We start from the raw sequence: 17,075 nt of genomic DNA, 5'->3' as shown, positions 1-17,075 counted from the left end.
CATGATCCTTGTGAGTCCCTTCCAACTCAGGACATTCTATGATGCAGTTATGTGTAGGCATAAAGCAGGTTCTTGCCTTTATGCTTGAGTGACTGCTTGTCCCTGGTAAGCAGGCCTGGAGAAAGTGCATCCCCATGGTCCTTGTATTGGCGTATAGGGAGAAAGGGGCAGTTTCCACTGGTACAGGTTGGCTTTAGCTCTCCTAGAGGAGTTAATGCATTAACCGCTTTTCTGTTTGTTCCTGGAATTGTTTGATGCTGGAGAACAAGCCTGGGAGGTGGGGTTGAGATCTGTCCTCTACGTGTGGACAGCCTCTTGTGTGGGTGTTGCCTGTGCAACTGCAGGGACATGGCCGCTGTCAGTGCTGGTGTGTTACTGTTCGCTCCCAGGACTTGCTCTTGGAGCCTTGTGCTAGCTCCTAAATGAAAGATTTATTATAAGTGGTGATCAGCTAACGCCTGTTTCTTTCGGGACTTCAGTTGAGAAGAATAGCCATCCTCTCTCTGGGCTTATCATTCTTTGTCCGGTTTCCTCCTAATTAACATCTCTGTCATGCGACAGTTCTGCAAGTTGTTTTTTTTTTTTTAAAGTCAGTTCTGTGGGAGATTTTTCAAGGCCCTGATTGTTCTTAGTATCTTCTTTGATCTTTCTGAGATGTGGCCTTGGCTTTGATGCTGCAGATGAGGTCACACCATGAACTGATACAGTGGCATGAGAGTGTTCTCGGTTCCAGCCCTTTCCTTACATGCCTGAGCATCTTGTGCAGCTTTGATTGGCACAAAACAGCACGAACTCCCAAGTCTTAACAGGTACTGAGATTTGAGCTTAGCACCTTATTTCCTCTGAGGACAAAAAGAAGTTCCACGTTGTTCCTGGAAAATAAGATAATAAGTCCTGAAGTGGGAACTAATACCTTTTGTGGTAACTCGGTGGAATGGGAGACAAGTGCCTGGGCTACATGGTGTTCTCACAGGGAGGTGTTGCATCAGTTAGCTTTAAGAGGTTGAAAATAAGTTTCTCAAGATTTTGAAGTGGATTTTCCAATTATGAGATGATGCTCTTGATGTGTATTTAAATTTTCCTTGCTAGAATGAGTTACTTCGTGGATCCATCATCACTCCTACCTCTACTTGATCTCTGCCTCTGCGTGCACATTGACTCAAATCTAGAAATTAAATTTCTGTGACGATGGAAAAACGCTTTGTGATAGCTACAATTAGCACTCTTTTTCTGTGGGGAATTTTTAGAAGAATAGTAGGCGTCCATCGGGAGGAGGGAACCAGGGGAAGGACCCACATCATTTCTTGCAGTCTGTGCCTGCAGTTTTCTTTTGGAGTGCAATTAACACTCTGTGTGTGTGTGTGCATGTGTGTAATGAAGTAAATGAGACAACCACTGGGGATTCCTACTGAATGCATGTGCAGTACTTTTCCTAAATCTTACTTCAAAGCATTTAATAATAATAATAATAATAACCTTTATGAAGGGTGGGAGCTTATTACTGTATATTGAGCATTTCAGTATCTATAACTAAAATTAAATTGCCTTTCTGCTACGATTTATAGAATTTTCACTTCATAAACTAACTCTAAAAAACTTCAGTTAGCTTCATAGAGGGAGAAAAAAGATGAAAATAAAACCTGAACCACAGCATAAAAACAACCAAGCACTATTAGGTTGTCCCCTGCACCCGCTTTGTGATGTCAAGTCTGAAGCTGTTTAGAATTGATTTAGGGAATGCACTTTTTGAAGGAATTTTTAGCAAATACACTGCCATATGTTTTAGCATAAGTTATAGATCAGGCAAGAACAGAGTTGAATAGAAGTAGTTGGAAGTGAAAATGAGCTGGAAATTCATAGATAATTTGTAATTTGGGATGAGATTTTAAAAACACCTTAGAGCCAACATTGCCAAAGATATTAAAGTGCATAAATATCTCTTACGGTTCTGGGAACTTTGTGGTTATTAAAGTACAGTGAGGTTATTGCTCCAAAGTCCTAAAGGTTGTATTTTCTCCTATGCCTATGGGCAGATATGTCTGTGCAGTTTATAGTACATCTCTTAAGGCTCTAGCTGTTATCAGTGGGGACTTCCATTTTGGGTTAGCTGTTGATTTATAGAATAATGCCCAAAGTTTACCATATTCAAAGCTTTGGAATAGCTCGCATAAAAGGGTTGGATCCTTTCCATCTGGAGTTGGGAAGCGTTGGGTATGGCCAGTGACTCCTGCTGCCACTTCCCTTAAGAACAGCACCTTTGCCTGAAAATTTGCAGTCCATTGTGTTTGGTTTTGGATTGTATGTAGTGAAAGCCTGAACCAGAGGATGGAAGCTCATATGTTGGCTTTCTTATGTTGCTTCTTGCTTCTAATCCCTTCTGTGGACAGAGGAAAGCAGTACATCAGATCTGCTTAGTTCTGTGAGCTTCAGAGAGTGTGGTTCATATATTTGTTCTTGCTGTTGCTGCTTGTGGCCACTAAACCATTCTCCCCTTTGAGGGCAACAGTAAGATCCACAATTCCTTATATTCCTGTGAGGTCCAGTAAAATATTGTACAGGTGTGTGTCCCATCCTCCCTGATTGTTTGCTCCCTCCATAATAGTTTTCTCCTTTAATATATGAGGAATCAGTGGATTAGCAATGGGTTTACATATGAGATGCAAGAGCATTATCGTAGCATGCCCAGGACTCCAAGGTTAGAAAAGGGAAGACACAGAGTTGCTTGTGTAACCTTAATTTGTTATCCATTGTTTGTATGGGTGGAGACTGTAGAGAAGCCGGTGTGATTTTTTTTTTTGGTAAGACACATAATTGATGATTGACAAAAGGTATATGAAGGAGTCTCCATACCATCACTATCTCCTTAGGTTTTTTGGGTGAAATCAGTTTGAGCAAGTCTGCGCTCAAGCTAGGCAACCACAATTCCTTTGTAGTCGACAGAAAGAAATAGATCATTTATGATCTGGTTTATCTGGACTTTACAGAAATGCCCACACTAGGTGAGAACGTCATGTACCTGAGCTCCAGGAGTCCTTGCCGCAGGATGTTGTGGATGTCATTTGAGGGGCAGCAACTGATGGTTCGGGGTAGGTCTCTCCTTTAGCTGTGCTCCAGCAGAGGTGCAGTTTTGTCTCATTTGAAAACCTACTGCGTTCCTTGCCTGACTATGAAGAGAGTTCAGGGTCATTACTCCAGCTGTGGACCTCTAAAAGCAAGGTAAATCCTGTCCCTCAGGTGATGTTGGGCAGGATTAACCAAAATGCCACTCACTGACTTTCCCACCTTTGCGTTACTTTATTCTAGCTTCAGTGCAAAGTGGCTTAGGCTAGTTTTATGTAGAACATGTATATTGTTCGTAGAAAAACATATTGAAAAAAGATGTGATTTCCCCCCTCCCCAATCCTTTGCTATAAATCACTATAACTCGCCTCGCTGAGCTTTTCCATCTCTATCTCCCTGCCAACGCAGGAAGCGTGTCAGGCCTGGGTTATGTGTAACACATGTTCAACAAGAGCTGGGTTTAGAGACCGGCACAACTTTTTAAACTTTAAGCACTCATTTAAGCAATGTTTTTTATTTTTGCTTTTAAGGGACTTTTCAGTTAGTGACTGATGCTAGTTTGGAAGCACTAAATCATGAAAAAAACGCTGCCTAAGTACCTCCAGGGTAGTTGAAGACTCTGCCCTGCCAGTCAGCTCCATCTTTGTTTTGCGATGTATGGGGATAAGTGTTCCTGGTTTGGACTGGCCCTTGGCTCTTGGACTGCTCATAAAGAGCCTACTTTGTAGCAAATGCGAAGATGTCTTCGGTGATATGAGCTCTTGTTCCCAGCGCACCGGACTGTGACTGCTATTAAATTACAGACCATATTGCAAAAGCCACCAGATGGTGAAGATAATTGACCTGTGGTCACAAAAGACTTGGCTGGATGTGAAGTGGTGGTAGAGCAGTGAGATGAAATAAACAGTTCATCTTTTTACTGTCACTGTGTGAAGACCATAGGTGTTTCTCTGCGTCATCGCGTTGGGCTCAGTCGTATTCTCACACAGAAATGCACCTCAAGGTTTTGTGGGTGTACAGGAGGAGAAGCTGTGCAGGCAGAACTGCCCCCTGCCTGACCTGCATGTAGTATTTCCACAGGTCCCTTCGCACACAAGGATGAAATCAAGGCCAAATCCAAGAACAGGCGATGCTTTGCACTAGCAGAGATACCAAGTAGAGGGATTTACAGAACACTAGAAGAGAAAGTAGGAAAATCTTATGGGAAAAAAATATTTTGACTATCCCAAATTTCTGATTTTGGCTGTATGAGTTGTGTGTGTGTGTGTCTGTGGGAAACGGGCTTTTCCTTTCTTCTTTGGAGCACTAAGCTGTTGATGAACATGCACACAAAGGACTGCTTCTGGAGAATGAATGACGCTCTTGTCCGTAAGTGTGGTCATTCCAGGACAGACCCATGAGTGACTAGAATTTAGCCCCTGCCATTGCCATGTTTTTTTAGGACTCCAGTTTCCTGACCGTAAATGCTATATATTTCACGAGAATTAAAATATTTTTCTTTTTAAACTGTCCTAAGAGATGGAAAATCTTGGTCCCCTCCCTACATTGCTCACCAGTAAGTCCTTTTCTGCACCTCCCCCTTTCAAGGAAACAAAACCACAGAGTAGCCAACCTCTGGGTTGCAAAATATTGATTGCATGCAAATTGGATGGGGGAAGAGCCAGATGCAGTCAGTTTTCTGTCTCCTTTACATGGAAATAATACTCCCTAAGTGCTCGTCTAGTTAGGAGAGAGCAAAGACAGCAAGTGCTGCTATTTTTTCTTCTATAGAGGTACCTGAATGTTTGAATATGAAGTAATGCTCAGTGAAAAAAATCTCTGGAAGCATTTATGATTGCTGCCTATTAGGACTGGAAAACTAAGGAGAATAAGAAAATGGCCCTCATGTGTTCCTCAAAAATATTTTCAGCTCTTTCTAATGGACTGCAGTATTTCTCCTAGCTACGAAGTGCAAGAATTCTCCTTTTGCTGAGTAAACTGGGTAAGAAGTGGCTTTTCCCCCCCCTTTTTTTCTCCCCTATGTTTATAATTTTGTAGACTGAAGCACAAATCAGGCAGGAATGAACAAGCATGGTATTTAAAAGGAGCAAGCGGATTTGTGACTGCATGCAGTACCAGCCAAAATTTAATTTTCTGTAGGTGTTTTTGCACTGAAACATCTTCGTTCCTCTCTGTGTGATTGTTTACTCATTGTAAATACATAATTACTTGTATCTTGAATCCTTATATATATCGCTAAATTACAAAGTGAAATTCTTGGTAACAGAGACAGTTTTCTGTGACTAGTTGGTAGAATTTATTACTCTCTTTGGTCAGTGTTTTTCTGAAGATTGACGATATGAACCTCACTGAACTAGTTTAATGCTTTCCTTGAAAATTTTAATCTGTTTTTCCTGTATAAAAGTTGCTTGCTGAATGAAATACAGTAAAAATAAAGGATAGAGTCAGTGCTGTCCCAAGTTTTTGAGTGGCCAGCGGAGAACAGAGCTGTTGTCATTTGAGACGTAGGTGGAACCCTTGGCGCCAAAGAAGGTTCTGTATTAAAAAATGTTGGACTTGTCTGAATAGATATATCTGCAAGCTTCTGTGCCAGGGAGTGTTGCCGGGTTGAATCAGTGATGACTTTCTGTCAGAGCCCAACGAGGGAATTGTCTGGAGGCACCAGGCCATGCAGACGGGAAGAGACAAGCCAGCCCTATTGGAACGAGTGGCCCTCAACGATGTGTTCCTTTGAGCTTCTCAGTCTCACCTTGTGCAGCAGGGGCCCAGGACATTCACCAGCCCGGAGAGACTGTTCTTCATCCCCAGACACTCAGGTCCGGGTGAAGTGCATCGTGGAAAAAACAAAGCAGAAAACCCCAAGGAAGCAAACACTGGGTGGTGGCCGCTTCCTTCTCAGAGCCCTTTTAAATTACTCTGGTGACTGTGTGTTACTTTTTTTTTAAGTAGACTGATCTTCACTTGCTTTTTAAAGATTTTCAAGACAGTGGTAAGTAAGCATTTTCTTAAGACTTTTTATACTTTCTCAAAATATACATGGTAGGTAGAGATCACAGTTTGTGATTTGCTTTTCTTTCAGTTGTGTCAGGGAAGCGTAGTTAAAAGGCAGTTGCAGTGTACGTTGTGTGTGATTATTGTCTTTAGAGTAGTGTAATAGATGATCTGTTGTCAGAACATTTTATCAGTAACTTAAACACCTCTTGTGTTATTTTTTAACCAAGCTAGGAAACCTTTTTTTGGCCAAGTGCTCTCTTAGGAGCTCAATGGGCTTGATGTGGTCTTTGGACAGTATATTTGGTTCTCTATGTACTATGCTGAAATGATCCATGTGTCAATGGTGTTTTGTCCTTTTCAACTTCTAATATCCCAAAAGAATAAGACACAAAGCATTTCCCTGCAATTAATATCTGGCTGGTCTGAATGTCCCTACCGTAGTTTTTCAAACCATCCGGTCATAATCCTCAGAAAAGTCCATGTGCCTCAGTCATGCAGAGATGCTGCTGTTCTTTCCCATAGTCATTCTGCTGTGGTGTTCTTAATGATTCAAAAATAATCAACAGATTAATGTTTTATTACATTTCCAGTAGGATACTTAGCACATAAATCTCCTCCAGGTACACTTGAAATAGCCATAAATGGCAGCCGAAAATCTCTCCAAAGTAGTGCAGTGTTTGCATTCTACAGGAGGATTTCTCAAGTAAACACGGCTACTGTTCTGCAGTCCTAATTAAGCACTGAGAAGACAGAAGTATCCAAGCATCGAAATGCTAGAAAAAATGTGCGCTTTTTTGTTTTAAGAAAAAAACAACGAAGCTATGAAAAATTATCGTAAATAGGCATATGGGTCTTGATTGTGTGTATATTCGTGTCAGTTCTGCAGCTTCTGTCAACGTCAGCTGGACAGAATTATACCTCTGTGTTTTTTCTGTGAATAGAAAGAGCTTCTGTCTCTGTTTTGTTTCAGAGGTTTTTACGATCATCATTGGGGTGATGCTAAATCTTGAAACACCTGCCGAAGTGGCACTCGCCTTTGTTGACTGACTGTCATAGCAACAGCCATGAAAGAGGAGAGGGACTGGGGGGAAGGAATAGGTGAATGTGGTCTGAGACCACCAAAAGGCATTTGAAAGGAGAAAAGCATTGGTTATTTAAGTGCATATTTTTGCTCTTGATTTACAAAGAAAATAAATAAAAATAAAGTATGTAAAAATAACCCTGCGGCTAAGCCTTTGCAGGAAGAGTGACTTTCCTCATGTGGTTCCCTGAGAGAGCAGAAAGGAGCCGGCTCTGACCCGATAACTGTCTGTCTCTGGGAACTCAGCTAGTAAGATCTGTCCTACCAGCCTGTTTTAATGTGTGCATCATTTTTTGGATCTGGCCTGGCTCGTCTCCTGCTTAGGACCTCTCTGCAAATACAGGTTATGACTACTCAGTTGTACGGGGATGTGCAGGAGATTGGGCGTTGCTATGCTGGCCACAGTGAAGCACCAGAGATGGGATTCGCCCTACCAGATCTGTGCTGGAGTTACTCACCCTAGTTCTCAGCCTTTGGTAGGAAGACAGACGCTCATTCTAGAGGTGAATCTCCTAATTGTCCTGCTTTCCACCGACTCCACAGAGCTCCTGGGGTGATTAGCTCAGATGTAGATCTCCTGTTTTAGATGAAATGGATATTCCTGCAGTTTACTGACTACCCTGCCTGCAGAGTGGCACAAGTGCTGATTCAGGAGGACATTTAGTCTTGTGCCAGCCCTTGAGAGAAAGACATTTTTAAAAAAAAAAGGTGGGAGGGAGAGGAAAGTTTAGGTGTGTTACCTACAAATATTTTCCTGTAGGAGGTAGAACCTTTCACTTGGCTGTTGAGTTTCAAATCCATATTTCACCCATGATTTGAAAAGTTACATATTTTTCAAATCTTCTAATTCTATGTTTATATTCTTGCACATACATGTATAAGAGCACATTCTTGGCCATACAGAGTATATCCTGCCTGTCGCTGCTGACCCGGGTAGATGTAGAGGTAGACTTGCCAAACCTGTGAGTTTGGGGGCTGCAGGTGCAAGGGGATTTTGTATGTCTCTATATAATGTTTGTCTCTGCAGATGGGTTATATGTGTTTATGTCAAGGGTCCAGTTAAGAGACTGGCTTCCTGCTGTAGGAAGCAGAGAATAGGACCATGTGTAGCTCTAACAAAAGCAGCTCCGACCTGGGAAGCTTCTTTTGAATAGATGGGGCAGCCGTGGTTTTGGGGGAAGGAATAATGCAGGAGCAAGGTGGTCATGCTGTCAGGTCACACGTGTCACACCAGCGCTGTGGCTTTATGTGTAACAAATCTGTTCAAAATGTGCAAATGATTTGAAGTGTGTAGGAGCTTACCAAGGGTAAATTAACTCAGAGGGGGGGAAGTTACAAAAAGGCTACATTTTAATTTTGTCTAAACAAAAAAAGATTCTTTTTTTTTATTCATTCTGATTGTGATTCAGGAGAGAAGAATCTATGCAGACTTGGGAAAACTGTTACACAGCAATTTGGTAATGCAGACCTGTAGACTCTCCTTAAGTTGCATGAAGCCAAAAATACCTGAACTTCGTGTGTTTCAGGACTCAGGTATTCAGGAGAAAGAGTAGAAGAGAATAATTGGAAAGTGTCATAGAGAGACCTCAGGTGCTCTCTTCATGCACCTTTGTTATGTGGAGGCTTTTGCTGCAGGTGTTGGTGTCCAGGGATAAGGTTACTGACCCTTGCCCATCTGGCTGTTCTCCCTCTCTTGCTCTGGGTTTACACTAGAGTTGCTCGTATGGCCATGCCCCAAGCCAGCCCTGGCAAAGTGATCCATGTTATGGGAAAGCATCCATTAAAAAAGCCGTTAAGTGAACTCAGGCGTCTTGACTGAACAAGATGCGGGAGAGGTGGCAGAGCGGGCAGGAGCAGGCCGTGCTGGCACCAGACACATGTTGTCATCCTGGCTGTGCTGCTCCACTGGTCGGCAAATGCCTAAGGCAGTGCAAGAGCCAAATATATCAGTTGTTTTGTTCACAGACAAAAGCAAACCGTTGACTGTTGAGCTTCATGCACCCTCTCGGTCCTTCTGGAGCAGTGTTCAGTGATGCACAGGCCTCTCAGACCCTGTAGTGAGAGTTACAGCACAACGTGTCTCTGTAGACGCTGTAGCGGTGTAGGGGTGAGCTGTGTGTGTGCATGAGTCCTGCAGGGACGTCAGCCAGGAGAGGGATTTTTGGAGCAGCACGCTGGCCGCTGTGTCAGGGGGCATGTGAACACGTGGCTGGAGAGGCTCAGCAGAACACAGTGCCCTGAATCACAGAATCACTTCAGTTGGAAGAGGCCCTCAGGATCATCAAGTCCCACCATAACCTAACCTAACTCTAGCACTAAACCATGTCCCTAAGAACTCATCTAAACACCTTTTAAATGCCTCCAGGGATGGTGACTCCACCACTTCCCTGGGCAGCCTGTTCCAACACCTGACAACCCTTTCTGTGAATAATTTTTTCCTAATATCCAATCTAAACCTCCCCTGGTGCAACTTGAGGCCATTTCCTCTTGTCCTGTCACTTGCTACTTGGGAGAAGAGACCAAGCCCCTCCATGCTACAACCTCCTTTCAGGTAGTTGCAAACAGCGATAAGGTCTCCCCTCAGCCTCCTTTTCTCCAGGTTAAACAGCCCCAGTTCCCTCAGATGCTCCTCATCAGACTTGTGCTCCAGACCCCTCACCAGCTTCATCATCCTCCTCTGCAATCCCTTCAGTACTTCAATGTCCTTCTTATGGTGAGGGGCCCAAAACTGAACACAGGATTCAAGGTGGGGCCTCACCAGTGGCACAGTACACTGGCACAATCGCTCCTCTAGTCCTGCTGGCCACACTATTCCTGATACAAGCCAGGATACTGTTGGCGTTTTTGGCCACCTGGGCACATTGCTGGCTCATGTTCAGCCGCTGTCAATCAACACCCGCAGGTTCCTCTCTGCCAGACACTTTCCAGCCACTATTTCCCGAGCCTGTAGCGCTGCCTGGGGTTGTTGTGACCCAAGTGCAGGACCTGGCACTTGGCCTTGTTAAACCTCATACAATTGGCCTCAGCCCAGCGATCCAGCCGGTAATTGCAGCATGACGAGGTAAGGGATGAGGCAGGGAGCAGTCGTACCTTTTTAGCAGGGCCTAAACCTCTTTCCCTGGCCCCACAGATGCAAACAAAGGAGCTGATTGCTTTGTTGCTGAGATCTGGAGGTTGTGTCTTCAACACAGCATTGGGGTTTTCCTGCCTTGGGTGATATAGGCGGGAGGGCTTGAGACAGCTCTGCACCTTCAGCCATGGGTAAGTGGGCTGGAGATAACACAAGGTAGAAACTTGGAGTAAGAGAAGCAGCTGTTAAATGTAGCAAGTGTGGGTTTGTTCTGCCAAGTCGCTGCTTGAGCAGAGAGCAAAGGTAGGTGGTGGCATGAAGTCCTCACACCCTCCCAGAGCTGAGGCAGCACTGTGTTCAGGTGCTGAGGTGCCACCATGCTCAGCATCCCAGAGAGCTGTTTTATCCAGGAGGAGAGCTGCTGACTGGTGGAATGGGTAGATCATATTACTCAGTAAAAGACAACAGAAATAAAGGTTATTCTGGTGTATCACTAAACTCTTAATTCCCCTGGAGATTCAGTTACAAGCATAACAGTTTTGTGGGGAAAAATTACGGAAGACCTTGTTAGTCCGAGCGGCAGAGCAGGCAGCCGTCACTGCTGCAGCCGGGCTGCCGCAGCCGTGTCCCCAGCTCCCCTACCTGCTTCCTTGCCTCACTGGAGCTCTCAGTTTCATTTTGCAAGACTTGCAGAGGGATAAATCTGGGCCCAGCAGTGTTATTTTTAGAGTCTTGAAAATAGGCTGATGTACAGGAAAAGATTTTTCTCACGGTTTAGTGAGCCATTTTTGGATTTTGAGCGGGGAAGGAAGGATGACAGTAAGATGGAGAGGCTTTTCATGGCATCTCCTTAGTCCTGTAAGAGGCACATGGTGTCTCTGTGGTGTCAGTGTCCTCCCAGAGTTCCATGTGTGTTGTCTGTCCCATTCTCCCTTGATCTGTTTCCAAAACTCCCATTTCCTTATCCACCCACTTTTCCTCCCTCCTGCCACCCCGTGCTTTAGTGCTGCCCCGGATCTCTTCTGCTGCACTGTCAGCTGCACACTGATTGTATTTCCCTCAATCAATTTTAAGGAGCCGCTGATGGAGGTGGATTTCAGGAAAATGGCTGCTGTTCATTTCTTAGTTCCTGGCAGGACGGTTTTCGAGTCTTCGCATTCCAACTAGGATGCTTGTTCGAGGTCTAGAGCTGGGCAGATGCTGCAAAGAACGGCACACCAGAGCAGTGTTTGCCCTGGGCTTTCTGACCGTGTCCGTCTCAGCCTCTTGGGAAGGGTGGCTGTACACAGGGGATGTGCTTGTGCCGACTTCGAAATCACTGTGAAAGCAGTCGGTGCTGCCTTACCTGAGGTAGGTTGTGTGGCTGAGGTCAGTTGGGGAATGGAGAAAATGACAGTTTGGTCCTTAACTCGGTACAAAAAAAAAGGGGGGGGGGACACGTAGCAGAAGCTTTTTACCTGCAAGTGCTTGGTTTCCAGCAGGCCATCTGTCTGCTGCCCTATGTTGAAGTGAACACAGGTTTGGATCGCTAATACTTTCCTTTGACCTTGGGGACTCCACATTTCAGGGAATATGAGTGAGCAGATGGATTTTATTAAGCTTAGAAGAGCCAGTATTTAAACCGAAAAGGCTTTCAACCTTGTCTTTAGCAGAATGGTGTTGACATGGAGATCTTTGTCTTTCGCACTGTGCGCCTCTTCCCTCCTTCTCTCCCCCACCTGCAGTACAGTGTTTAAAACCCACCTGAGCACTAGTGATCAGGGCAGCTCTTTGTCATACCAAGTGCTTTCTGTGTATCTTACCTCATATTTGTTTTGGCTTAGAACTCAGCCTAGTCCCCCAAATGTTTACTGCTGGACCTGCTCCCGCAGACATCTGCAGGAGAGCCCCGAGTCCAGCTGCTGACCAAAGTGATCCTTACAGCAGCTGCTGCCCCTTTGGGGTACGGACCTTCTCAAAGAAGTTGTGATCACGTCCTGAACACAGAGTGTGTTTTTACTCATGCCCTTCCAAGATAAAAGGCTGCAAAGACGACCACCACTTAAGAACTAAAGAGCCAGAAGCCTCCGTCTCATTTATCATAATCCAGATGTTATCCTGCTAATTTCAAGGCTGTTACTCAAGCGCAAAACTTGATACACTGGAGTGGAGAGCGGGTCTACGTCACAGGCTTTTGTTGGGGAGGCCGTCAGTCAGGGCTTTGATGGGATGTGTGATCTGTGGCCAACACAGCTGTGCTGACAAGAAGTCCTCAGCACAGACTTCTGCTAGTTATACCAGCAAAACTTTGTTTTTACTAGCATGGCTGAGGTGGGGGAGGAGAAGATTTCCTGCAAGTTCAGCATGAGCCCTGTCGGTGTGGACACCCCTTTACCCTCCTGCAGACCCCGCTCAGCTGCTCTGGCAGCCTCCCTGCTAAGAGCTGGCCTAAGTGGTGCAGTTGTGAGGCTCCTGTTAAGAAGCCAGGACTGTGCTTGCTTTTATTTTTTTTTTTTTTCTAGAGTCTTTTGAGTGCATTTTTTAAAATCTATGTCTTGTTCTCAAGCAGGCTTTGATCTCGTTAATCTTTTCATCTATATATCAATCTGTTGTGTGGAAATGCTGGAACGTGCTTTTATTGTGGCATGGGGTTTCTTTGGGTTTTGTCTTCATTTTTTTGCATAGTTTAGAGAATCTTTCTTCCCTGAGGCTCTCCCCCTGGCTTGATCCTACATGAAAGTCAGCTACAGACATGTCAGGTACCACTTTAGGCCATGTCTTTGAATTTTCTTTGCAGGGATTTCCTGATATCAAATTAAAACAATTATTTCTCTTTCCTCACGTTAAGATAAAGAAAGCATTTTGGGCGACTCTGCATGTTCAGTAGTGGGATGGTGGGATGCAGGCCAGCTTTAAACCCAAAGTCTTGTGGTTACCATAGCATGAGGCATAGTTCAGACTAACTTACCTGCTCTCTGTGTTGTTTGGTTGAGCAATCAGTGTGTTGCTGTGGTTGTGGCCATTTGGCAGGTTCGAAGCATGGGCAATATGATTAAATCTGTCTGTCTTTGGCCACGTAGACTCGGTCTTAATCTTGGCCACATGTGCTCTTCTCCTCTAATTCGTAGTATAGGTTTAGACCTCAGGATAGGCTTTCATAGTTAGAGCTGTGCTTTCTTAAAATGTCCATCTGCTCCTGGTAGCAGCCGTTCTTGTGAAAACCTTTGAGTAAATGGAATTGTATCTGTGAGAAGTAATGCCCTGTGGTATAATTTTAACCCAAGGGAAAGTGGAGGAGGGGTCATTTGGTAGCCAAAAAAAAGAAACTGTACCTCCTATACATACCTATCAAAACACAGCCTTTGTAACGAGTCGCTTATACTGAGCTGAACCAGGAGCTTTGCGGTTGTTGGACGCTCATTGGAGACAGTGATGTGACATGGTGTCCTTTTTCCTCTGTGTAAACTAGAGATTGTTCTACTTGATAGCTGGTAGCATCATGGTAATAGTTGATCACGTCAGCTGGGAAAGGAACAAGTCCCTTGAGTTCCATATGTAACTGGGGAGTTTGACTGAACGCTCCTGCCTGGCCCAGAGGTGTGCGGGAGGGCTGCACTTTGTGTTGAGCTTTCAGGAGCGGAGGCACTAGGCAGTACCTGAGGAGCTTTGAATATTTGTTGTCCCTGATATTGCTGACCCATTGCAGGTGAGTGTAAACTTCTTGGTTTGTGAAAAATTAAAGATTTTTTTTTTTTCTGCCTCTGTCTTTTGCCTAGGTCCTGAGGGAGACTAATAAATTGGCTGAAATGGAAGAGCCACCTTTGCTGCCAGGAGAAACCATTAAAGACATGGGTATGTGAGAAGGAAATTCCTTATTGTTTGCTGACCAGATAGAATATCCATAGAGCAAAACATCTTGGCGGTCATTAACCAACAACAGCAAATTACTGATGTTTTGAGAACCATGATCAGGCTGTTTCATTAATCAAGTTATTACACACCACACGAGCCACGTTAACTATACATCTCGTCTTAGCATGTAGCAAATACAAGGCATTTCAACGTATCTTCGCATGAGCGTTGAGATCGGTTGTACAGCTTTGCATTTGCTGCCTCCTGGGAGGACAGGGATGGACTGTTTCCAGTTGTGCTTGCCACAGGGTAGCTTATTAGGCTGACACAGCACCATTGTGTGTTGCATCTCTGTCACAGGCTGCAGGAGAGGGTACAGTGCTGTTGCAGAGAACATGCTGGGATATGGGGATGGGGCTTTTTTCTTTTTTTCTATTCAGACACACTGACATGCATCAGGTTTGCCGAGGCACTCCAGTCTGAAAGTCTGAGTAACCTTCTTGATTAATTTTCTATGGAACATTTTGCATTCACTAGTTTAACATGTTGCCTTCCTCTTAAAATGGTATGAAAGAGTGCAATTTCCTAAAAATAAAGTCAATCAAGCAATCAAACCCTGAAAATACCTCACCAAAAGAAACCAACAACAACAACAAAAAAACACCCTAGAAAAAAAATCCCATCTTGGTACTCAGTCCTTTTTTCTACGCCTTTCCTAAGGACTCCAAACTTGTACTCCAGCCCTGCACTGCAGACGGGCATCTAACACAGTTGGCTCTGACAGCAATACTGTATTTTAAAGGCTTCCTGGGGATGGTTTAAAGATCAGAGTTATCAGTATTTTGTCTGCTGGCAGTGATGTGCTGAGCCACGTAAGTCAGTAAGACTGGGTGGCTTTTGGATTAGGCCAGGCAGCAGCTCTCTGGTCCAACAAGAAGTTAAAGGTAGCAAAAAGGAAATCTTTATCATTCATCAGCAATAATTATTTCCTGTTAAAAGTGTCGAGAAAGACAAATGTAATTCTCTTTGTATTTTACAGGGAAAGGAAGAAAAATTATTTCAGCCAACCCAATAATCTAGGGTAAGATTGGCCCTATAAAAGACAGGAATTCCATAAGCAGGGGAATTAGTAAATCTTGGTTTCCAGTAAGTTTTCCCCATATGGATTCTCTTATATCTACCAAAGACTGAGCTTATTAGACTTTCCCGTAGTAGCAGCACTAGTAGAACCTCTCTGTTATACCTGGCGTCTGTTCTCACAAACAATGAAGCGTTGTAATGCCTTGACAATCCCTTTTTATTGGATAGAGACCGCTGAAATCATACTGCCGTGGTAGGGTTAAGGTCAGATAAGTCATGCATGTGGGTACATGTGCCGTGTAATTAAGTAAAATTGTTTCCTTAGGAAACCAAGCTTATAAAATGCAAATGTAAAGGTGACGTGCCTTACAAGCTGGCAAGGCCCGTGTTTGAGATCATGCCCGGGATTCCTTACCTGGAAAACATTTTTCTAGCACCTTTCTACTTTACCTAGAAATCCTGTTCCTTTGCAGATGTAAATGCACACTTCTCTTATTAGCAGATTCTGGGGTGTTTTTTAAACATTTTGAAATTACATTTTGAATAATGGGAACTCTCGTGGAAGAACCAGGCAGGCTGCCCTTACCTTGTTGTGCTTCATTAGTCTGCTTTCAAACCTCTGTCAAACTGGTCTTTGAAAAGAAGTGGTTAATGATCAGCCAGTAATGAAACACGTGTTTTAATTAGAACTGGCTAGAAGCATTCTGTGTTTAATTATTCTTCCAATGAACACATGTAAATGAAAATAAATAAATAATGAAATTGCTAGTGAGTAGCTATATATTTTTATTTAGCTATTTTTAACTAAAAATTCTGTGCTTCATATTTTGCTCTGAATTAGTCAGTCCTGATATTTTAAGGATCCTTCTCCATATCTGAATCTCAAGAATCAGTGCAGACTATGCAGATGCAGAGCTAACGTGAGGATGATTTCATTATATGAACTGCCAGTGCCCTGCAGTAAGGCAGCCTCTCTTCTTCCCTCCCTTCAGGCTAAATCTCATGCAATAAAGGTAGAAAAAATTCAGGTCTTCATCCTGACACCCCCGTAGCCTCATGCCTCTTGTGTGTGGTGACTGTCACCTGGCTCGGAGGCCACCTGTCCTCCTAGCTTCACACAGCCCTCACAAAATGGATCCCGTTGGGTTTGGAGGCTTGAGGTTAAGATGCTCCAGAAGATTCTTTCATGGGTCTGGCAGCTCTGGTCAGAGGGTCTCCTCCTGAAAGCACCTCTGTGTGTCTGAGGGGTCTCCTTACTTGACAGTGGTAGCGTAAACCATCGCCCTGCACAGCCAGCCGACTGCTTCAGTGGCAGAAGACGCGATGGGTCACTGCCTGGCGACAGAGGGCAAGGGAATTACTTAGATGTTGGCATTTTTAATTGAGGTAAAACAGAAGGGCAGTTAGAGGAGGTGTTTAGTGTGGAAAACCAGCAGCACCTCTTGCCTTTTGCTGGAACAAGTGAGAAATGTCTGAGGACTTTTAAGAAGGGGACTGTTTTGAGTCACCAACACTCAGGCTCGAAAATAATTGCACTGTTGCAGAGTAACTTGATCGCTGACTTCAGACTTAAAATCAGTGGCAGCTGGGTGCTATGCAGATTCCTGGCTGCTGGAAGCAGGGCCTGTTGTCATAGAACAAGGGGCAATGGTTTTAAAATAAAGGAGGAGAGATTCAGGCCAGACATGAGGAAGAAATTTTTTACACTGAATGGTGAAACACTGGCCCAGGTTGCCCAGAGAGGTGGTAGATGCCCCAACCCTGGAGACATCCCAGGCCAGGCTGGATGGGGCTCTGAGCAACCTGATGTGGGTGAAGATGTCCCTGCTCATTGCAGAGGCTTGGACTAGATGAGCTTTGAAGGTCCTCCCAACTCAAAGTGTTCTATGATTCTATGAAATTGCTGTAGCTCTGCTGGCTTTTAGCATGAGGACCTGACTCTGTGTGCAAGGCTGTGCA

At 44.2% G+C, this 17,075-nt stretch overlaps 1 protein-coding gene across 7 annotated transcripts in view; it reads left to right on the top strand.

Moving 5' to 3' along the window:
• MTMR2 (myotubularin related protein 2) overlaps positions 1-17,075 on the top strand; it is a 64,554-nt gene that overhangs the window by 24,131 nt on the left and 23,348 nt on the right. For 5 of the 7 annotated variants that reach the window (XM_065042717.1, XM_065042310.1, XM_005505375.3 and 2 more), the window contains one exon: positions 13,961-14,036. In XM_065042717.1, coding sequence (XP_064898789.1) covers positions 13,991-14,036 — 46 coding nt within the window. In that variant the 5' untranslated portion in view covers positions 13,961-13,990. Of the gene's footprint in view, positions 1-4,747; positions 5,042-11,303; positions 11,556-13,960; positions 14,037-17,075 lie in introns of those variants that run through there. The other 2 variants (XM_065042686.1, XM_021291517.2) reach the window with 2 other exon arrangements.

This window comes from Columba livia, chromosome 1, assembly GCF_036013475.1.
Source record: "Columba livia isolate bColLiv1 breed racing homer chromosome 1, bColLiv1.pat.W.v2, whole genome shotgun sequence".
In the NCBI taxonomy this organism is placed as follows: Eukaryota; Metazoa; Chordata; class Aves; order Columbiformes; family Columbidae; genus Columba; species Columba livia.
Note: the sequence above shows the minus strand (reverse complement) of the source record. Positions and strands in the feature narration are given on the sequence as shown.